The 23,190-nt window shown below is 47.1% G+C and overlaps 1 protein-coding gene across 3 annotated transcripts; it reads right to left on the reverse strand.

The window, feature by feature from the left end:
* Positions 1 to 93: 93 nt before the first annotated feature.
* Positions 94 to 23,069, reverse strand: slc25a39 (solute carrier family 25 member 39). 3 transcript variants are annotated; one of them, XR_009932409.1, is made up of 13 exons: positions 22,720 to 23,069; positions 21,568 to 21,673; positions 21,364 to 21,423; positions 20,903 to 20,953; positions 20,106 to 20,215; positions 18,776 to 18,843; positions 18,368 to 18,492; positions 18,009 to 18,182; positions 17,603 to 17,712; positions 1,936 to 2,017; positions 1,641 to 1,721; positions 1,151 to 1,501; positions 94 to 937 (listed from the first exon to the last, which is right to left on the reverse strand). XR_009932409.1 is itself a non-coding variant. In XM_062481261.1 (12 exons), the coding sequence occupies exons 1-12, from the start codon at positions 22,750 to 22,752 to the stop codon at positions 1,383 to 1,385; spliced, it is 1,119 nt and encodes a 372-aa protein (XP_062337245.1). In that variant the 5' UTR covers positions 22,753 to 23,069; the 3' UTR covers positions 94 to 1,382. The 3 variants fall into 3 exon arrangements, 2 of the variants coding, with proteins under 2 accessions (XP_062337245.1, XP_062337256.1); XM_062481261.1 differs by having other exon boundaries at positions 94 to 1,501; XM_062481272.1 differs by lacking the exon at positions 20,903 to 20,953 and having other exon boundaries at positions 94 to 1,501.
* Positions 23,070 to 23,190: the final 121 nt, after the last annotated feature.

Here is a 23,190-nt window from a genome sequence, read left to right on the forward strand (position 1 = left end):
CACTTATGGTAATATTGTTAATAAATAAATAAAGCAAACTTGTGTATATATAATAAATAATCAGTCTAAATGAAGAGACAATTGAACAGGACATAGCATATCAAATCGTTTTTATTACATAAGTACAATTCAGGTTTACAAGGAAAATGAGGAAAACAAACATAAAAAGGCAATAATTCCAGTATCATCATCTGACCAGGCAATTCTATTATAAATCAAAGTATTTCATGACAGAATTGTATAATTCTTCTGGTAGCCAAGTTTCTCTTTTCCCCCTCCACGTCTCATGAACACAGGCATACAATCAATCACAAACTAGACATTAAAAACCTGAATAACTGAGCACTCAAACAATGGCCACATTTTTAAACCAAAATGTAAAAAAAAGATCTAATGTGTTAAACAGCAGGAAACCTTCCCCTGGCTCTAACATTCCAGAGATTTTGCATCAGAGATCTTTATGAATTATTCTATTCCAGCTGTACTATGGATCTGGTATATAGACTTGCAGATATTCTTTTTTGAAAGGATTAATGACCAGTTCATGTGGTTACATCATCTAGGTCAGGGGCTAACATTACCATGTCATGCAGTCCTGCGTCAAGTGCACTGTTAAATCTGAACAGCAGAGGGCGTATCTAGGCTGGATGACATGCACTGTTAAATCTGAAAAGCAGAGGGCGTATCTAGGCTGGATGACACATGCACTTTGTGCTGTTGCCTTGATTGAGACTTTTTACCATCAACAGCACTGACATGTAGTCCAGCACTGACATGTAGTCCAGCACTGACATTTAAAACTGACTGTTTTTCTGTGACAATGTGCTTATGTGTCATCCTCGCTATAAGGCATCACATTAGATCTTGCTGTTACAGCAAACTTCCAATAGAAAAGTCCCCCCCCACCCCCGACTGTGATGCTCGCCTCATCTTACGACTCCCTGGGAAAAAGATTCACAGTTTGAATTCCCACCTTTAGGTTCTCATTAAACACATTCAGTCTTAGTGTCAAAGTGTGACATTGGACAGTTTGAGAGAGCAAACTCACAGCAGTGTGGACCCATAGACAAAAATATAATCCCTCCCTCGGCCAACCTGCTGAACTCAGGCCAGGAGGAGTGGGTGAAGTAAGAGGCTGGATTGCATGCACTCATATATTCACATCTTTCCCAGGCTTCTGGTCGAGCTTCATAACAACCCATTCATTAGATTCAGGTGTGTTGGAGCAGGGAAACATCTAGAACAAGCATGGCAAGGGGACCCTGAGGACCAGGGTTTGAGAAAGGAGGCTGTTGTGTGTGTGCGCGTTTGTGTCTCTGTCCTCCTGTGTTGAGAAAGGCAGTTGTAGGGTGTGTGTGTGTGTGTGTGTGGGTGTCCAGGCCTCAGCAGACAGTCTGTGCTCGCTGCAAGTTCAGCTTCTGGAAGAAGGTCTTGCCGAACTCGTAGCTGCTGATCATGACGGCGCAGGCAGGAGCCACCTTGATGACCCGGGGCATGAACCCTGGAGAGAACAGCAGCCGTCAGTCTCACAGCGGCGGGGGGCTGTTTTGAAATGTGTGTGTGTGTGTGTGGGGGGGGGGGGATTTCGAAGAACTGTACTGTCACCAACAATATTTGAGTTAGTATCCGGCTGTGCTTACCTGCAAACAGGCCCCTGTATCCTGACTCTGCCCAGATGCTTCTCATCATGCACCAGGTGGATGTGGCTTTCTTCATGGGAACTAGGAGAGAGGAGAGGGTTAACAGTGTCAGGGCAGTCGAAGAGTCATCACAGCCACACAAAGAGTGACTCAGAACCATGTTTGTCTTTGTGTCCCATAGAGAGACTAGAACATGCAGGACAGTGGGCCCTGAGGACCAGGGTTGAAGACCACCTCTCTATGGGACTGTAGCTACCAGGCCTGACAGAGCAACACACACGCAACACACACACACCTCCTCGTGTCTCCATCTCTCCCAGCTGGATCTGTCTCCGTGTCTTCACCACATCAAACGGCAGAGTCAAGATGGCCGCCACCTGAACAGATGAAACCCAGAGGGATCGCACAGTTTCATGAATTAACAACAAACCAGACGCCTGTTCCATAAAGCCAGTTTACCAGGGAAAGTAATGCCCGGCTTATCCGGTCAACTCTGTCGAACGCCCCTGAAGGAGCCTTCGTTTTGATGGACTTTGGAGAAACAATTTTGAAAAAAAATAAAAATAAATGCTTAATAATGAAAAGTGTGCATTTTGGCAAATGTGTTTGACTTTGTGCATACGTATATCCAAGTTGTGCATTAAAAAGTTTTAGATGCTTGCATACATATATAAAGGTTTTGCAATTTTAAGTTTGGTGTTTTTAAGAGGAGTTTTGACCTCTAGCATACGCATGTGTTTTATTAGAAAGAATGTGCATTGGCAAATGTTTTTTAAGAAAGTGCTTGCATAATATTTTAAAGAATGTTAAGAAATAGCTGGAAAATGTTTTAGAACCTTTTGTACCTTTTTTGAATTTTAAAAACTTTGTAGATGTGCATCTTAAAATGGATATGTAGTATTGCTAATGTGTAAAAGTAAAAGACAGAGTGTTTCAGTATGATAGATGCAGAGGAAATGCTTGAATAGATGAAACCACATTTAACTTTTTGGAGAATACAGGAAACGTGTAGACCGATACCTGCGTCATGTATGGCCCAAAGTCTAGACAGGGCCATCACGTGTTAAAAGATATAAGAATGAAAGTTGGGGGTGGAGAGAACGCTCTGAGTTGTACTTCGTGAGTCGTGAGTCGAGTAGTCGAGGTTTTTTCCTGAGCCTGTTTTTGTAGAGTGTCCACCTGTGCCTATTTTAGAAAAGAGCTTTTTTTGTCAGTTGTACTGCTGTTTTACTAGTGACCCAGGGTCCGCGTTTTCCTATTTTTTTTGTCGTGCCTTAATCAAGGAGGCTTTAGCTTACCTTTTTCTTTTCCTTTTTTACACTTTTGTATCTGTTCCAATAATCTGCCAATAAAAATTTGAAAAGACAGTCGTTGCTCTACCGCCCATTTGTGCGCCCCTCGCTCGAGACCAAGGGATCCACTCAGCGCCCCACACCGATACTCAGGTGAGTTCCCCGGGAATCGCGACCAGTCATTTAGGCACGAAAACTGCCCAGCTGGTGTTTACGCGAAACAGGGTCTTGAAGTGTTCATCTGCTCAGACACATATACTCTCTCGATAGGTGCGGTGCTGCGTCTCACAGATAAACTAACGGGGGGAATAAGGGCGGACGAGGGCCCTTGAACGTTTTTGTTATCGGGTGGGAAGGGCGTTGTAACCGGGAGCGAAACGTAGCCATAGGAATAAGTGATCGATAAATTATGATGTTTTGCCCAAAAAAGGGCCTATAAACGTTTGCTGCTATAAAAGATCCCTCCAGGTTTGCGTTAGGAGGCCCCGGTGAGCGTCTGTGACATCGTGGTTTGGTTGGGTGCGGAGATTCCTTGCCGGGAGGGAGGGAGCCTCAGACTAACTCGTAGCCAAGCGTGTGTTCTCCGCACACGTAGCCTATGTAAATTCGTGAGACCCCGGGCGTGAGTTGGGTGGCGTAGCGAGGCGTAACAATATATTTGTTGCCGGGGGACCAGCACCCTGGTCAGCGTCCTCGAGTGGACTCAGGGACTCGTGTCCTAAACCGATTAAAACTCGGGAAAGGTCACGAGCGCACGAACTCGCTAGAAGACCTGTTCCACTACCATTAAAACCGGAAAGCTCCAGGTATAGAAAACTTGTAAGTAAAGAAAACCTATTGCGCCATTAAAACCGGTGAGCTTTACGGCAGATAAAACTTGCAAGTAGTCTAGCGAGGTCCAAAAACACCCGTAGAAGAACGATAACATTATTCTGTTAGAATTTCTATAGTACTGGTTTTATATGAAGTAAAAGGTTGCATTTCTTATCGATACATGTTCAGAAGGGAGTCACGTTTATTGTTCATATAATTTACCGGCCCCAGTGCTCACGGAGAGAACGAAGCAGAACGTTGTCTATTATAACGGAGGACTAGAGAGAGCTTCAAAGATAACCACCCAGAGAAGCCCTGGGTGGCTTTGAGTAAAGCGCAGAGTTGAGAGCAGAAACAGGGTCGCAACCTGGGGTTTAATATACTCGTAGCACTCTCGATAGGTTGGTTGAATAATTTTATTCTGAGTAACTTGGAGATGGTTACTCTGAGCCCTAGTAAACCAGCTTCATATATGTTCTGAGGTCTGCGTAATTCTGGGTTATTATTCAATCATCAGCTTCAAAATACCCACGTGTTATTGGGGAAGTTTATTTTGAGGTCTGGAAAACTATTGGTTATAGTTTGATCCACGGATTTTAAAATCCTCATCCCACGTGTTATCCCACGTGATATTGGTGAAGTATATTTTGGAGTCTGAAAAAATTATTGGGTTATTATTTTAATCCCCAGTTCTCAAAATACCCTCGTGTTATTGGTGAAGTATATTTTGGAGTCTGAAAAAATAATTTGGGTTATAATTTTAATCCACAGAAGTACCCGCGTGTAGTAAAGTAAAGTGTATTAAAATCAAAGGTTTTACTGCAATGGCTACAGTTACCGGGTCAGAATGGGAGCCAGGGAGTTCCGAGGAGGACGGAGTTTCAAACGATCGTGAAGAAGTGGCCAGAGAAATAGGAATAGAAGGAATAGAGAGGCGCTTATAAAGTCTCTCAGCGGAGACAGGAACACAAACCCCCCCGGAGAGAGAATTACGCATAATGTAACTCTCGTAAGAGGTGACATATCAATATATGAGCCAGATGAAAAAGCAACGGCATTGAATCCTGCGAATTTGTATCTCAATCATGAGGCAGGAGTAGCCGCGGCTCTGCAAAATCGGTTCCCCACCGAATTTGACAAACAAAAAACAAGTCTCCCAGACCCCGTTCCCTTTAAAGATGGTACCGTGATTCTGACAAAAGTTCTGGGTAGTAACATAGAGTGGGTGGTTCAATGCTGTTACTCACCTAAACATCCCGCAATGCCCGACAATTTAAACATACAGGAACGTTATCTTTTTGATATAATGGAAAAAGGGGTCAAGGTGGCCAGGACTAAAACAATAATAACAACCCCATTCGGAAATGGAGAATTTGGCTACGATAGTGAAGCCAGTTTCCGCTGCCTGGCCACATTGGCCACAGCTCACCCAGACACACATTTTATCTACCTCATACAGAATCAAAGACACTACAATAGAATAAAGGAAGTAATTGCGGAAAGAAATCAACCACCACCGTACGGCGAGCTAAGTGAGGGTTTTTCTAGCCTCGAGGTTAGGGGCTCTTCTAAACCTTATGACACCGCAGTACGCGCATTAAGAGAGTTAGCAGAAGCAGGAAGCTATTCTGAGGCTCTGAACAATAGAGAGGAGCGGGGGAGAGACAGAGAGAGAGTTGTGGCAGCGTTGCCTACAGCACCTCTACCACCAAGTGCAGATTCGCCATCATCTGATGACGAAGATGATGCCCCACTAGAGCGGAGGCCTACTTCAGTGGTTCTGGGGGGAGTATGGTATACCGTAGCAGCGCTGAAGCTAGATGAGCTGGCCACTGGAGAGAAAGGGACCCTGGTAATAATCAAAGGAAATAATATGGCAGAAAGGAGCCAGGAAGAGGCAGAGGTCAGGAGGTGTGTGGGACCTACATATGAGAAAAGCTTACACAGAGTAGCTGTACACAGCCCAGAGAAAGGCTATTTATTCTGCTTGGACACCCGAGGGAAGATGAGCGGAAGGTGCGCGTCTTTACATGTGGGGGTAGTAGTGGCCAGCCAGATACATCAGCACCTAGAAAACATTCTCACTGAGGCAGTGGTATACTGTCGTGACAACAGGGAAAGAAAGGTTGTGGTCAGGGCTCGTACCGGTGGAGAACGCATAGGAGGGTTAACAGGAAGAGAGTTGGCCGTGGCAGTGGCTGTTAACATGCCATTTGAGGCAGCTGAGGGGATCCAGAACATAGTAATTCTTGTAGACAGGGAGAACATGATTGAAGAGACACTCAGAAGTCTGGAAATGTGTCATGCCAGATTGTTAGAGGCACAACATAAAACTAGAAACCAAGAGGAGGGAGATGATGATGACTATTGTCTGCTAGCCCCACGGAGTCTACCTCCTCGCCAACAGCAAAATGTATCATACAAAGAGAGTAATAGGAGGAGCGTCGCTAACAGACCCCAAACCCCACACAATTATGATGAGGTGGCGAACGACGATTCGCAGGAGGAGGAGGAGGAGTTGGCCATCCCAGAAGCTGCCCAGTTTCGCGACGAGACTGGGTGGGATGACCAATGGCGGGATTATGAACAGCCCAGCAGGCCAAGGCCCAGGTTCATGTTAAATGAGGAGGCTCCACACACAGTGGATGAACTGAGTTCAAGGGGGCATATCAGACCACCAATAAAAACAAGTACCACTAATGGGGGAGGGAATCCAAAATTAGTTAGGGGAGTAAACAAACGCAGTAAACCTGTGGAGGTGAGGAGGTATGACCCCCGTAAACCACCAGCAACTGACCCCATCTGGGTGACGGCCACAGGGGGGGAGTTCACACCCCTCACACAACACCAGACACGACCCCCTCAGATAGCAACATGCAACCTTCCAGAGTGGTACGGAGGTACAAATGAGGAGTATAATACTATTCCTTATGCTCCTACAGCAGAAGAATTATGGGAGACGCCTGGCATCTCCCGACCCTGGAAAACATGTACCCAGGCGGGATTGAATTACTATAGGGAAGGTTGCATAAAAAGAGATCAATCCGTAGAACGGCACAGAAGGGCGATGGAGCAGGAAATGCCGCGCCTAGTGCAGAACAGTAACACACAGAAACTTCCCCCTATGACTGTGTGGGAGTCAATGTTAGAGGCCCCCAGCGCTAATACTCACACACACATGGTGACTAACGGAGCACCAAACAATGTCATGAATCCATTTTCGGGGGTAACAATACAGGGGGTGGATTACACAAAGATAATTCCAGAGCGGCTACATAATCAATCTGATGTTGAATACCTCAGGGGATGCGTGAGTGCAGGCCTACCGGAGGTTATTCTGGATGACCCAGCGGTCGTCCTGCACATGAAAGTGACCAAAGGTGTAAAAGGTCCAGAGGGGATATCTCTTAGAGAGCTTATGCATGCAGGAGTACATACCCCTGGGGTTGATGGTCTGGAAAAAGAGTTAAGAGAACTGATCAGTTTGGTAAACAATGGTAAAGTGGAACTTCAAACGGCAATGAGAATGTTAATAATGAAAGGGGGAGATACAACCAGACAAGAAAGGCTGCTACTTGAGGTTCCAGGGGGTTTTCAGCTGGCAAGTGATTGGAGTTTGATGTCTCCCCAAGAGAAAAACCGTAGTCTTATATCTCATGACAGACGTAGTGTGTTGCAACGGACAAAAAACGGGACTGGCCCCGTGAAGGGGCAAAATACAGAGAAGAGACACCCAGACACTCTTTGCCAACACGACCGCGAGAATCACACAGACCAGAGAGTAGAGGACAGGAGGTCCCAGACAGGGAATCAGAGGGGTTATTCGGATCCACAGAGGAGACAGCCGCAAGGGAATCAGAGGGGGGCAGAAAGGCAGCCTCATTCAGCGCCTCCGCATGTGGGTCGAACTGCAGGGGCGTCCAATACAAATGCAAAACCAGGGGTCAGCAGGGACAGGTGGCAGGAGATGAGCAACGAGGAAAGAGAGGACCTGGTGCGACGGAGAGCTGCTTGGGATCGAGCAAATTCCCAGGGCCAAAACTCTCAGACACCCCGGCACACAAAGTTAAAAGAGGCCATGCCAATGGTCCCCGATGTGGTTTACTATACGGATGGCAGTAAGACTGCTAAAGAGCTGCATGCAAAGTGGGCCTTCATAGCTAAGCCCCGAAGCAAAAAAGACTTCCACGGCAGTGGATTTGTTCTGGGCAGTGCCCAGCTTGCTGAAGTTCTGGCAGTGGCAGAAGCCCTTGCCCACGCAGACAAATGTAAATACAAAAGGATTAAAATTGTTACAGACTCTATGTATGTTTTTAACGCGATGCGCGAAGATTTAGTAATTTGGGAGGGCACGGATTTTTCTAACTATAAAGGGAAGGATCTAGGCCATTCTCAACAGTGGAGAATTATAGCTGCGCTTCAAAAGGGGAAACAAATTGAGATGGTGCATGTTAATAGTCACACAAACTTAACGAGTGACGAACACATGGGTAACCAAGAAGCGGATGCTCTTGCTCAAGCTAGGGGCTTCATTTTGAACAAATATTGTGTGTTTCCAGAATCGTGGGCTAACCCACAAGGAGGTAATGACATCCCTGATAACGAAGGCGAGAGGTACCTTCGAAACTATCATGAAGCGTTAGGCCATATAGGAGTGGAAAGAATGCGCAAATTTCTAACCGCAAACAGAATACATGTAAGTCACATGATGGAAAAACTGGCACGTGTAAAACAAGAGTGTCGTTCTTGTCAAGAGAAGGGGGGACAGAAACCTAACACGCATGCAGAATTTCCGATTAGAAGCGTAGAGAGCGGAAAGCATTTTTCTGCAAACATAGGTCAAACTGCAGAGGCAGGAAGTAGCGGAAAAAAAATGTTCTTGTTGATTTGTGATAACGCGGGGGGCGATGCTCAGGTTTTTCCCCTGAGACGGGCCACAGGTCTGACCGTGGCAGATAGGCTAACACATTTCTTGGGGGGTCGACAGAGTGCTGAGTCTATAAGAATGGACAATGGCACCCATTTCAAGAACGACATGGTCATTACTCTGTTAGAGAGTATGGGCATCAAGATAATATGGTCTATCCAGTACAAAAGCAATACAAACGGAGTTGCAAAGAGACGGATAGGCATCGCGAAGGATTACATTAGAACTAATTTGGGGAGAGAGTGGGACACGGCGGCAGGCCTGGCAGCTCTCAATAAACATATTTCGTTGGAAAATTTGAAACAAGTCAAAATTAACGAGGTTCTGTCAGAGGGGAGCAACGCTAATCTGGGCCACTCTGTTTCATATAGGGGACCAGGTGTGGTTGAAGAGGGGGCCCAAGAAAGGTGCCGGAGTCGTGAAGAGTAATATAGAAGATTGGGACACGGTGATTGGCATCAATAATAACCAAATTACTCTTGAACACTTTGGGCAGGTGCACCCGAACCAGATCAGTATAAAACGTCGCGTCGAGGACAAAATATGATTGCAAACTTTAGAAATATGAGCAATAAACGAGTAGGGGGTGAAATACCCACGGAAAAAAACCCTTTGCGCAAAGTAAAGGGAGAAAATAAAAAATAAAAAAATCTGAGAGAGTGTCTGAACAGGTGAACCACCTTTCCCGGGGCAAGCTGGTGGTCTCTGGGGGAGCGGGGGGCATATACCTGGGGCACTCTGCCCCAGGGGAGAGCAAAGGCAGTCATTTGAGATGGAGAGTTTATATTCCAGGCCAATGTGCTATATGTGATGTGAAGTTATATGATATTTTGTGGCAGGGTCCCAGGTCTGAGAGGGGGGTCATGGCAGTGAACCCACCGATCTTGGACAAGAGGGGATGTCCTGTAGGGCAGGAATTAGGAGGGGACTATAAAATAACTATGTGTCGCACATGCTTGGACATCCAAGGTTTAAAGTATGATGTCTGCAGACTGGATCATGCTGATGGCAGACAGCCGTTCCAGTGTTGTTACAGAAACACTTATAGCATTGTGTCTTGCAACCAGGGTAGTATACCTGAGTTGTTCCAGTTAGGTAGTCTTATTTACAACAACGGATATAGGTATAGATCTGCGGATCAAGATTTGATTTGCCAGAAGCAGTATCCAGACCTAGTGAGAGTGAAAGGGCGGTTCATGATGGGGCACGGTCAGATAGAGAGACTAGGGTGTGCCATCACGGATGCCCTCCGGGGTGGGCTGATCAGAAACGCCAGGAGGGTGGTGAAGCATTCAGTAAACCCATATAAGCCGACTTCACGGGGTATTTGGGACTGGGTAACCACAGGAACGGCTCCTAGGCTTGAGTCGGTTAAATATGTGACCACCGCTAAAGTAAAGGTTTTTTGCACTGATGAAAAGTGGCATTACATGCATCTTTCTAAGAGCGTCTATTACAACAGTAAAGACAAGAAAGCGCCACCACATGCATTTCATGTTTATGCCTGGTTGAAAGACGGCAACACACCGCTGTCTTTGAACTGGGCATCGATATAAGTCACATCCCTCTTTTTTGTTCCAGGTCCATGGCTTTGCCTGACCTGGAAGGAGGGGTGTTGAGGGATGTGGATGAGGAAAGGTCAGTGACAACACGATTAGATGACCTAGAGAGATTAATTCGGACAACTTCAAAACAAAAGAAAAAGAGAATTGGGGGTCAAATAGCTATTTTGTTAACCCTTATTTTAATAACTGTGACCCTATATTTAGTTGATCATGTGCAAGAAACAAAATGGATAGTTGCAAGAAAAATAGAAAGTTGGAATGGGACTTTTCCCATTTTATGGATAAAACAAGAAGAAGTAATTTTACCATCACATTCCGCTTATAGCAAATGTAGGAGTTATGATGGACAGATAGCTCCACATAATAAGGGAGAATGGGATGATAACTTTTGCTATATCATACCAATAGGATGTCGTCATTATAATATGCCCTTAGGTGTATGGAGGGGGATTGTGACCCCTATTGGGATTGGATGACAATAACTGCAGAAGTATTTGAGAGACGAGGTGGGAGATATTGTGATGCCATAGCTACAAAACAAATAGACAACAGAAGAATACTTATAAATATGATTTGTGCGGAGAAAGGAAAATAACTATACAACCCAGTATGTGCATCGACTCAATTAGTGGGCGTAAGTCGGACGTGGTTGAGTAAAAGGTTAACAGAGACATATTTCCGGCAAGACAACTGTAGCTGTCAGCTGAATAACGGTATAACGGGGCCCCAATGCTTGCTAGATGTAGAAAGTAGATCAGAAGGGAAGTGGGAGGTAGACTTTCTAAATAACCCTTCTGCAGAAGTCATATATGTCCATACTTACGAAGACAAAGGAAAGCAAGAGAAACACATACAAGGTTTACTTAGTTCTTTTGATAGTGAAGAGATACCAGAACCAGAACCAGAACCAAAGGGAAACCAAACTCTAGGGAATCAAACTACAGAAAGCAAGAATGACCCTAAGCTAGTAAAAAAGATAAAAAAAGACTGTCCGATAAACCCGTTTATGGTAATAAAAAGAATAAATTCAATCCTGTTAGTGTCGAGGGGGAACATATATGTCGCCATTGTGCATTAAAGGATGTCAAACTTGTGGATAGTGATTTTACTTGGAATTGGACTCTGTTAGTTACTCATGGAAAAAGCCTCCGATATCCCTCTCCGGAGGAAAATAGCCATAATTTCAATCTATTTTGGGGAAGGACTTCAGATAAGAGGATTTATGAATGGTATATTGAAGTGCCTCACATGGGAAATAAAAAAGTTAAAGAATGGATGAATGCAGGTTACAAAACTGAGGGTTTCACGAAATGGGAAAATGAATTTATGAAGTGTGTGGAGAAAGTAGGAAAAGAGGTTGACTCACATGTGGAGAACGGCACAGTGGAGGCAGACCCACGCATGAGACAGAAAGGTTTAAATCATAGCACATGGTATGGGGGGAGTGGCACTTGGGGTCACACTCATCTAGGATCGATTCAAGAAACAATAGGGTGGTGGAGAAATTGGCTAAGACCAAGACAGAACAGAACTGGTTTAGGTATTATCCCGGGGGGAGGGAGAAGATGGGAACAAGGTTTAAGAAGATGTCAAAAATCAACTGCAGGCCCAATAGCAAGAAAAAGACCATTTCGAAGTCTCCCCCATAAGATGAGAACTTACTGGACTAGTCAATACATGACTCTGGTCGGAGCTGTTTATGCATATCCCGAGGAAGATATTACAAAGGCCTATCCAGGTATTCCTACAGCCATCCACATAGGTATAACCACCCACCACAGTCTGGGAACCAGAAAAACTATGAATGTTCCATTCATCGTTATCACTAAAGAAGGCAAGGATGGTTGGAAATATACACTGCTAAAGAAATCAGATTGGGATTGGAAAGATGTTTGGGGAACTTATTATAAACTGGATGTAAAGGGTCTAAAATGGGGAACAGCTAGATATCGGTATGATGGAGCTCGAGATAAGAGTATTGCTCAGAGCCGGGAGTGGCAGTCAAAAACCATAGAACAAAGAATCATTATGGGGGACATAATACAAAAACGGCCTTCTTTGAGCAGGAGTAACGTACCAGATTTTGGAAATGGGACAGTGTGCCTTAATCCTTACCATATTTTCCTAAACCTAGATCATCGTGTACTACCCATGACAAAAGGAGCAATAAAAGAAATGGCTGACAGTGACAGCCAAGGGATTGTATGTGATAGTATGGAATGGCCCTCTTTGGGCTACGACGATTTTAATATAGGCACCAGGATGGGGATAACCACTGCTTTCTGTCAGAGAGAAATAGAACAGAGGTATACTTATCTGGGGGTGGAGAGAGTCTGGACAGATGTAATAGATGCGGGAGGAGTATGGTTTAATAATTTTCTAGAGCCCACAGAACCCCCAAAGATATCAAAAGAAATGCACAACATGATCCCTAATGGTACAAAACACTGGAGATGGCAGTATAAAAGAGAGGCTGGCTGTAGGCCTGAGAAGGTGTGGATAGAACCAAGAAGGGAGGCAAACTATACCTGGCAACAAGCCATAGCAGTAGGAGTAACCCTGGGGGGGGTTGTAGCGGGAACCATGGGAGATGCTGTAGTGGATATAAGTCGCGAGATATGGGAATGGACAAGGGATTCAATAACAACAGTCCTCTCTAGCCTATGGAATTCGGTAAAATGGCCACTCCTGATGGCAGGAATGGTTATAGTAGGACTTATTGTTCTCCTAACAATTCTGAGAAAAGGGGTGCAACTATGTGTCAATAGGATGTGGGGAGTATATAGCCCTATTGTTGAAGAGAGCAATAAAAGAGCCGAACGCCCAAAAGGCCGTTGGGTCCGGTTTAGGAGGAAGTCGAAGAAACAGAGAGATGAGGGGCCCATTTCTTTAACCACATCCCGTTCAGCTGAGGGGGAAGGTTTCTGAGACGCTGAACCGAAGATTTTGCGCCTCAGAAACGGAAGGTGAATAGTTCATGACCAAGGGTCAGCACCTGTTTGTTTGAAGAAAAAAAAAAATTGGTAGGAACGACATAACCCCACTTGTGATAGAAGGATCGAAAGCACCTAGACTAATCATGAATATCCAAGAGAAAAATACGACGGTCAACAGTACTTTCAATAATGGTACTGAATCAACGGACCGCGACAAAGAAGTCGCAGAGACTATGATTTCTTTGGTAAGAATTACCCTTACCGCCGGAATATTGATGCTGTTTGCTTTAAGGCATAGTTATTTGATGTATTTTGCTAAAACAACAGTATATGTACTTTTAAGTATATTAAGGTTTGCTCTTTTGAAAGAAACAAGACCCAGCTTAGGAATAGTGTTTTTAGCACTGGGTCATAACGGGATAACCTTAATAAAGGGGTGGAATACCTTGATATATAGCCTTGGGGCTATATCTACAGTAGGACAGTTTTTAACATTCGGGGGAGTTCCAGAACGATTTGTTACGTATATATGTGAGCCTATTGTGGGGGCGCTCATGATCCTAGTGATTAAATTGTTCGTGAACTCTCACGTGAAGAACGAAGGAACCAATCAGGTCATGAGGAGAAGCATGAGGAGATTACTGATAGAATGGGCAGTGCTTATAACTGCGGGGGTAGCAATGAGCCTGGTGGGTAGCTATCCTTTATATCCGGCCCTGATGTACGTGTATTTTATAACAGGCCGAGCTAAGAGACGGATCCTACAACATGGTCCGAGAGGCAGGCCGATGTCAGGCCAATCCTCCACATAGATTAAGGAAGTGTGGGGTATCTGTGGAGAATCCGGACGGCGTTTTAAGGGATCCAATATGTTTAATTTGTTTTATGGAGAGTCCGGGTCTCAGCCCCGAAAGAGGAAAACTCCAAATATTTTCAGGCACTAACATAGAGTGCGTAATTGGCTATTTCGAAACCTCACCCAGTGATGACAATTCCGATTCAGACATTGACTCTCCCTTGGACAATGGCGATGCTAGCAACTCACCTAATAATAACCAAACTACACCCGGAACTTATAGGCTCCAAAATCCAGAACTCCTGGTGAGTCAAACCCACCAGGGGAGAGGGAGCAGGACCGAACTCAGGCCCTGGAGCAGGAGCAGGAGGAGCTCGGAGCGAGCCCTGGGACTGAGGATGGCCTGCCACCTGGACGGGTGGAAGTGGGGGCCTCCAAGGGGAAGAAAAAGGAAGTAGCCTCTCTGACGCTTTTGTCGGAGCGGGCACTCGGTGAAGCCGACCGGGAGGGTGATGCAGAGGACGACTGGGTGCCTGAGACCATGGAGGAGACGGAGACGAGAATCGTCACTTTTAGTGAGGAGGATTCTTCTGAGGAGTCTTTTATGGAGGATGTTCTTGAGTTGGATGAGGACTATGCACAATTTACTGAGAGCCCCTGTCGTAAGCGCAGGGGACGAAAAAGGGAGGATTCTCCCAACTGGGAGGAATTTAATGAGAAACTCAACATTACCATGGAAACGGACTTAATGAAGGCAGCTGTGGACAAAGTAGTAGATCTAGAACCGGACATTGAAGTGATTCGGGCTGTTATTGCGAAGCATCCCGTTATGAGAAAGTACAAAAGGGATCCAGTGATTCATGCTATATTGGAAAAGGCCATAGCAAAGGCTAACAGTGAGTCATCGGGTTCAGAGGACGATTCCGATTCCGACCCACCAGTGACATTGACCACCTGGGAGGAGGTTCGAAAGTATCGGAAGACGCGCGTGGATCCTCTCGGAAGGAAATTTGTCAAGATGGACCCCAAAGTAGCTGCCCAGAGGATTGCAGAATGTCACCAGCAGTTTCCAATAGACAGCTTTTCAGATGTGGGAAGATGGAAGCGGGTGGAACTTACAGGCCTTTTTTGGTACCCTGGCCAGAGAGGATCTCGATCTCCCAGTACCTGACAAATCCATACGAGTGGGTCTCAATCCGCTTGGTGAAACCCGGAGTAATCAAGCCCTCTGACAAAGGACATCTTAAAGTGTTGGAGTGGGACACTCTAATGGAACATTTTGGTAACTCCAGATTGATAAGCCTCCATCAGAACCGCAAGGAGTTCTCCAAAGAGGAGTATGACATCGCGCGGGGCCGCAACAAGCTGGCCTGTGATGTTTCCATCTGGGAGTACGGAGCCAACGGAGAAAGTGTGGGGAAACATTGCTTGGGAAGGAGGCCATGTGGAAATCTTTGAGCCGGTGCCGGGAGCGCACAAGGAGAGAGTGAGGCGAATGGAGAACCGTAATGCTGGAGGGCAGTCGCCGTTTTACCTTGCCAGGGTGTATCGTGATCCCTTGCATCACCTGCGGAAGCATATCAAGCAGTGGGATAAATCCGACTGCTCCCAGATGGGAAGGAGGCTCATGGTCCAGGGGACAGACGACGAGCCTGGATATGTGAATGGGGACGGGTTCTTTGTTCCGGTGTTCTGGGACCCGTACACAATGACCTGGAAGCAGTGAAGGACTTATGTCTTTCTTTCTCCAAAGTTCCAGAGGAGGGTGTCGAACGCCCCTGAAGGAGCCTTCGTTTTGATGGACTTTGGAGAAACAATTTTGAAAAAAAAAAAAAAAAAAAAAAATGCTTAATAATGAAAAGTGTGCATTTTGGCAAATGTGTTTGACTTTGTGCATACGTATATCCAAGTTGTGCATTAAAAAGTTGTAGATGCTTGCATACATATATAAAGGTTTTGCAATTTTAAGTTTGGTGTTTTTAAGAGGAGTTTTGACCTCTAGCATACGCATGTGTTTTATTAGAAAGAATGTGCATTGGCAAATGTTTTTTAAGAAAGTGCTTGCATAATATTTTAAAGAATGTTAAGAAATAGCTGGAAAATGTTTTAGAACCTTTTTTACCTTTTTTGAATTTTAAAAACTTTGTAGATGTGCATCTTAAAATGGATATGTAGTATTGCTAATGTGTAAAAGTAAAAGACAGAGTGTTTCAGTATGATAGATGCAGAGGAAATGCTTGAATAGATGAAACCACATTTAACTTTTTGGAGAATACAGGAAACGTGTAGACCGATACCTGCGTCATGTATGGCCCAAAGTCTAGACAGGGCCATCACGTGTTAAAAGATATAAGAATGAAAGTTGGGGGTGGAGAGAACGCTCTGAGTTGTACTTCGTGAGTCGTGAGTCGAGTAGTCGAGGTTTTTTCCTGAGCCTGTTTTTGTAGAGTGTCCACCTGTGCCTATTTTAGAAAAGAGCTTTTTTTTTGTCAGTTGTACTGCTGTTTTACTAGTGACCCAGGGTCCGCGTTTTCCTATTTTTTTTGTTGTGCCTTAATAAAGGAGGTTTAGCTTACCTTTTTCTTTTCCTTTTTACACTTTTGTTTCTGTTCCAATAATCTGCTAATAAAAATTTGAAAAGACAGTCGTTGCCCTACCGCCCATTTGTGCGCCCTTCGCTCGAGACCAAGGGATCCACTCAGCGCCCCACACCGATGCTCAGGTGAGTTCCCCGGGAATCGCGACCAGTCATTTAGGCACGAAAACTGCCCAGCTGGTGTTTACGCGAAACACGGTCTTGAAGTGTTCATCTGCTCAGACACATATACTCTCTCGATAGGTGCGGTGCTGCGTCTCACAGATAAACTAACGGGGGGAATAAGGGCGGACGAGGGCCCTTGAACGTTTTTGTTATCGGGTGGGAAGGGCGTTGTAACCGGGAGCGAAACGTAGCCATAGGAATAAGTGATCGATAAATTATGATGTTTTGCCCAAAAAAGGGCCTATAAACGTTTGCTGCTATAAAAGATCCCTCCAGGTTTGCGTTAGGAGGCCCCGGTGAGCGTCTGTGACATTGTGGTTTGGTTGGGTGCGGAGATTCCTTGCCGGGAGGGAGGGAGCCTCAGACTAACTCGTAGCCAAGCTTGTGTTCTCCGCACACGTAGCCTATGCAAATTCGTGAGACCCCGGGCGTGAGTTGGGTGGCGTAGCGAGGCGTAACAATATATTTGTTGCCGGGGGACCAGCACCCTGATCAGCGTCCTCGAGTCCCCACACGATCGTTCGACAACTCGCTGAATGGAACAAGCCTGGTTCTCCCCCTGGCTGGGCAACAGAACATTCACTGTTACAACTTCCTTGTTTTCCACTCAACATTCCAAGTTAAGAGTTTCCTGATAAACCTGAGAGGCGCCCTGGAAGGAGGAGCTTTGCGTTACTCCCCTACGCCTGTCAGTCACACTGGGTCCACCACAAACAAGACACTAACATCTCTGAGTTCCACATGAAGATCAGACTATCGTCACACTGTGTCAAAGCCTCCACGGGCTCCTACTGAGCGCGAACAAACACCAGCGCCATGAAGAGGCCGCTGGACTGTCCCTCTCCTGGGGTCCGGCTGGCTGAGGTACTCACCGCCCCGGAGACGGCCCCGGCCGTGAAGCAGGTGGAGAAGGAGGCCTGCTGCTCCTGCTGTTCCTCACACAGCCGGGCCTTCACCAGCTCATAGTTGAACCAGTACAGCGCTGCACACACACACAGTTACACACGCACACACACACACACAGAACCGTTGTGAGTCACAGTTTATGATGAGCAGAATGTGAGGATAGTGACAGGACCACCAGACTAACATCAACTGACTGCTGGACCTACCTTAGATTGAGAACCTCGCCTTCCTGACAGCCCCTCCCCTGAGAAGCTAACCCTCTGAGGAGCCCCTCACCTGAGAAGCTAACCCCCTGAGGAGCCCCTCACCTGAGAAGCTAACCCCCTGAGGAGCCCCTCACCTGAGAAGCTAACCCCCTGAGGAGCCCCTCACCTGAGAAGGGCACGTCTCGCAGCACGGTGGGCCCCCAGCCCCTCCAGAGGGACATCCAGCCGTCCTGGGCCACGGCGGTGCGGATGCAGGCCCCCAGCTCCCCGTAGGACAGCCGCTGGGACTGCATCTTGGTCCGCAGCAGCTCCAGGGGGCTGATCACGCTCACCGCCCCCACTGGGACCGGAAGGAGAGGGAGACAAACAGGAAGAGAGCCTCAGGAACAGGACGTGGTTATGTCACACACCGCGTGTGTGTGTCCTGGTGTGGCTGAGCTCTGTGTGTGTGTGTGTGTGTGTGTTTCATCCCGAGCAAACCCTCGTCTTTCATATCACTATGACAACAGTCGCCGTCACACTCACATCTGGCCAGACCGCCAGCCACCAGGGGAATGTGGTTGCCTTGGAAACCCAGGCCGTAGCGCAGGAAGTCCCTGAGTTGGTCGTAGCAGGTGAAGTAGATGACCGTGGCAGGCACCGCCATTAGCCTACACACACACGTGAAGCAAGATGTGTTTGGCATATCCTTTTATGTGATATTGTGATGATGTTTCGTTTGACTATATATGATTTTAAGATGTATATTTTCGGGGTTTCATCAAGCTTTATTGGATAAGACGGTTCAAGGAAGACAGGAAAGGCAGAGGAGGGAGAGAGAGCGAGCGAGCCAGAGAGAGACAGCGAGAGAGAGAGCGAGAGACAGCGAGAGAGAGACAGCAGAGGGCCCGGGCCAGATTGGAGCCCGGGGATATGATCTGAGACGTGACTCACAGTGTGGGAGGCAGCCCGCTCCACAATGACCTGAGCCCCTCGTGACGAGTGATCTTCACAAACGCATCCTGGAGAGAGAGAAGAGTCAGTCCACACAACACAGGGGAGAGAGAGAGTCAGTCCACACAACACGGGAGAGAGAGAGTCAGTCCACACAACACAGGGGAGAGAGAGAAGAGTCAGTCCACACAACACAGGGGAGAGTCAGTCCACACAACACAGGGGAGAGAGAGAGTCAGTCCACACAACACAGGGGAGAGAGAGAGTCAGTCCACACAACACGGGAGAGAGAGTCAGTCCACACAACACAGGGGAGAGAGAGAAGAGTCAGTCCACACAACACAGGGGAGAGAGAGAGTCAGTCCACACAACACAGGGGAGAGAGAGAAGAGTCAGTCCACACAACACAGGGGAGAGAGAGTCAGTCCACACAACACAGGGGAGAGAGAGAGTCAGTCCACACAACACAGGGGAGAGAGAGAAGAGTCAGTCCACACAACACAGGGGAGAGAGAGAGTCAGTCCACACAACACAGGGGAGAGAGAGAGAGTCAGTCCACACAACACAGGGGAGAGAGAGAGAGTCAGTCCACACAACACAGGGGAGAGAGAGAAGAGTCAGTCCACACAACACAGGGGAGAGAGAGAAGAGTCAGTCCACACAACACAGGGGAGAGAGAGAGAGTCAGTCCACACAACACAGGGAAGAGAGAGAAGAGTCAGTCCACACAACACAGGGGAGAGAGAGAGAGTCAGTCCACACAACACAGGGAAGAGAGAGAGTCAGTCCACACAACACAGGGGAGAGAGAGAAGAGTCAGTCCACACAACACAGGGGAGAGAGCGAGTCAGTCCACACAACACAGGGGAGAGAGAGAGTCAGTCCACACAACACAGGGGAGAGAGAGAAGAGTCAGTCCACACAACACAGGGGAGAGAGAGAGAGTCAGTCCACACAACACAGGGGAGAGAGAGAGAGTCAGTCCACACAACACAGGGGAGAGAGTCAGTCCACACAACACAGGGGAGAGAGAGAAGAGTCAGTCCACACAACACAGGGGAGAGAGAGAGAGTCAGTCCACACAACACAGGGAAGAGAGAGAGTCAGTCCACACAACACAGGGGAGAGAGAGAGAAGAGTCAGTCCACACAACACAGGGGAGAGAGCGAGAGTCAGTCCACACAACACAGGGGAGAGAGAGAGTCAGTCCACACAACACAGGGGAGAGAGAGAGTCAGTCCACACAACACAGGGGAGAGAGCGAGAGTCAGTCCACACAACACAGGGGAGAGAGCGAGAGAGAGAGAGAACATACAAATAGAGAACCTACCAGAGTGCCAGTGAAGTGGGTTGGCGTTTTGTACCAGCTGGAGCAGCTGGGGGCATTCTGACAGACGTAGATGTGATCCATCAGCCCGTTACAGTACAGGTAACACCTCCCTGTGAGACACACACCATGCCAGCCTGTTACAGTACAGGTAACACCTCCCTGTGAGACACACACCATGCCAGCCTGTTACAGTACAGGTAACACCTCCCTGAGAGACACACACCATGGTCACTAGAACAGCTCTCCACCAGGTAACACATCTGGTACTGGAACACCAGATGACCTTGTCTAATCTATCACTATTCCAAGGAAAACGTTTTTTAGTAGATTTGAGTGGCGCTGAAAAAAGCAAGCTGGACTATTAATAACAAGAGTGATGTCAATGACCTAGCAGACAGGAATGGGTGCGGTGCAAGGCTGTAAACGTAGAAACTGTTTGTTTTGGGACTATTTTTGGAAACTGGCAAAGATTTCCCCGAACATATATGAGAGGAAAAAGAAAAAAAAAGGGTTTGAAAATAAACTTTGGTCTCAAATCCTTCAAAATCTCAACGGACTTGTTATATCCACAGTTAGGAAAGCATTCACAAGATTTGATCTCTGTAGCTCAGCACCTGACCAAGACCAGACCAAGACCAGACCAAGACCTGACCAAGACCTGACCAAGACCTGACCAAGACCTGACCAAGACCTGACCAAGACCAGACCAAGACCAGACCAGGACCAGACCAGGACCTGTACAAGACCTGACCAGGTCTAGACCAGACCAGACATGCAGCGCTGGGCCTCGTACTCACACTTGGAGGGCCGGAGCACACCGCTCCAGGGAGCAGAGTCGCAGGCCAGAGCTGTAGAGAGGGCGGGGGACGACGGGGGGACGGCAGAGAGAAAGACAGGGGGAGGAGAGGGGAGCACAAACAAAGCATAAGATGCTGCACACAAGGAGAAATGCAGGCAGCTGTTAGTTAAAGCATGGCCTCACCTGGCCTCACCTGGCCTCACCTGGCCTCCTCAGACACCCCCCCCACCCAGCTAGAAGGGCTAATCTACTAATCTGGTGTCAGGTACAGGGTAAACTGAGACCTACAGGCCACGAGAGACTAACAGAACAGATTCTAGCAGCTGTAACTGGAGGGGGGGGGGGGGGGGGCATGACAGTGCGGTTTGACTTGTGAGCAGTACAAGTGACTGATTCTGAAGCTGTAATAACACTGTGTGAAGCACGGAGGCAGGTTCAGATGAACCCCGGCTCTCTTACCTCGATAGAAAGGCGTTTGCTGGGCCTGTAGTCGTATCTTCACAACATCCAGCGGGGTGACTAGAAACACAGGACGGGTTCAGTTACACTGATGACCCACCAGCGGGCCGTGCATGTCATCTCACATAACAGGAAGCGATTGATCGTTATGTCATTTGCTGCCTTTCTAGGGTAGCTGCTCCTGTCCTGGTGTGTTCTCCTTACCAAAGATGGAGGTGAGGAGGGCGCCGGTGCCAGACGCCAGCATCTGCTGCACGGGAGTTATCCCTGCCACTGGTGGGAGGACAGGTCGCTCGCCCATCCTGACCAGCTAGGACCACCACACAAACATGGAGAGAGAGGGGGAGAGAGAGAGAGAGAGAGGGGGAAGAGAGAGAGACATCTGTAATCAGCACTGTTGGTATTAGGTATTTAACTGTGAGCATTCGCAGATCCCTGTCTTTCAACGAAAACGTGTTTTTGGCTTCACTTTTCAACCGTTTACATAGACACTGATGCTGTGCCTGAAGCGCAAGGCCTTCGTGTCTGCTGTGTAGATAAGCAAGGTCTCCGCCAGGGACAGGGGAGTTAGAGAGTAAACAGATGGAGGTTGCCATGTCAGTGTTGAGTTCCTGTGAGCTGCGGTGTAGGGTGTGAGACCTGGGTGAGAGAGAGCTGCAGGGATAACCCAGCCCGTATCCTCCACACACTCCAAAACAACACTACCAGCTCCTGGGTCTAGTCTAACAGAGGGGCTTCATTTAATTGTATTTACTTATGTCCCCAAAGGGCAATTGCTTCTGCAGCAGTTGGCTTTACAAAGCTATTGACAGACCAAACCACTGGCTGCGAGGGGGTGAATAACACCAAGCTTGACATACTAAGATAGCTTATCTGCTGCCTGCACCAGCCTCTCCCTTCTCTCCTAAAGCGCACACTTCATGCCCTTCCTCGGCTCCCAAACTCCCTCAATACCTAAACCCTACTAATTCTAAAATAGTTTGGGGTGGATTTTGGTGCATTATGGATGGCCAAAATACCTCTCTTACTAAGCAGCTTGTTTTTCCTCCGTGATACATTAACTGTCTATGGTGCGTGCTGCGTCTGCATACTGCTAGTAATGCTAACGGTGGCTGAGAGCGACCGTGTGGGGGTCGCATAATCCGGGACATGTTGTCAAGCAAATGTTCTGAGACGGTCACGTCCGTATCTGCAATCATCCCAGCTAGATTAGTGCCTAGCCACACATTGTTTTAAAACTAGCTACTACTGTAGTGATTTATTCGCATATCAAACAAGCAATCCTAGCTTCAAAAATGCTGTACTACAGTAGATCGGTCGAGATCGTGTTCGTAGCGTTATATGGTTAATACTCACCTCTACTTGTCGAGAACTTGATGTTTTGTTCATAATACTGTCTCGGTTCGCTAGCTAGCTAGCATGCAAAAACAACTCGGTGTCAGAACTCCCATGCCCCCCGCAACCTAGTAGTTGAGCTAGCTAGCGAGCACACACCTGCAGGAATACCACGACCAGGCCACTAATCAAGCCGACCTGAATATACTTAATTCTTAACAAAAACAATTCCAACGCGTGATTCATCATACGGACTTCAGAGAAGGTTCACGCTTCAACTAAAATGCTATTTTCTCCACCTCCTGCGTTTATCCGACCCCTGTCACTGACACCGTGACCGTCACTGTTACACAACAGCTGCAACACCCTCTGGCGGTCAGTGTGGCTGAAACAATATCACCAGAAGTCGCTGTTTGCTCTCTGAAAAGTCTCCAAAAGTCGCTAGATTTGTTGCTAGTCGATGAGATTTCTTTTGTCGCTAGGGAAGGTGGA

Source organism: Osmerus eperlanus, chromosome 2 (genome assembly GCF_963692335.1).
Source record: "Osmerus eperlanus chromosome 2, fOsmEpe2.1, whole genome shotgun sequence".
Taxonomy (NCBI): domain Eukaryota; kingdom Metazoa; phylum Chordata; class Actinopteri; order Osmeriformes; family Osmeridae; genus Osmerus; species Osmerus eperlanus.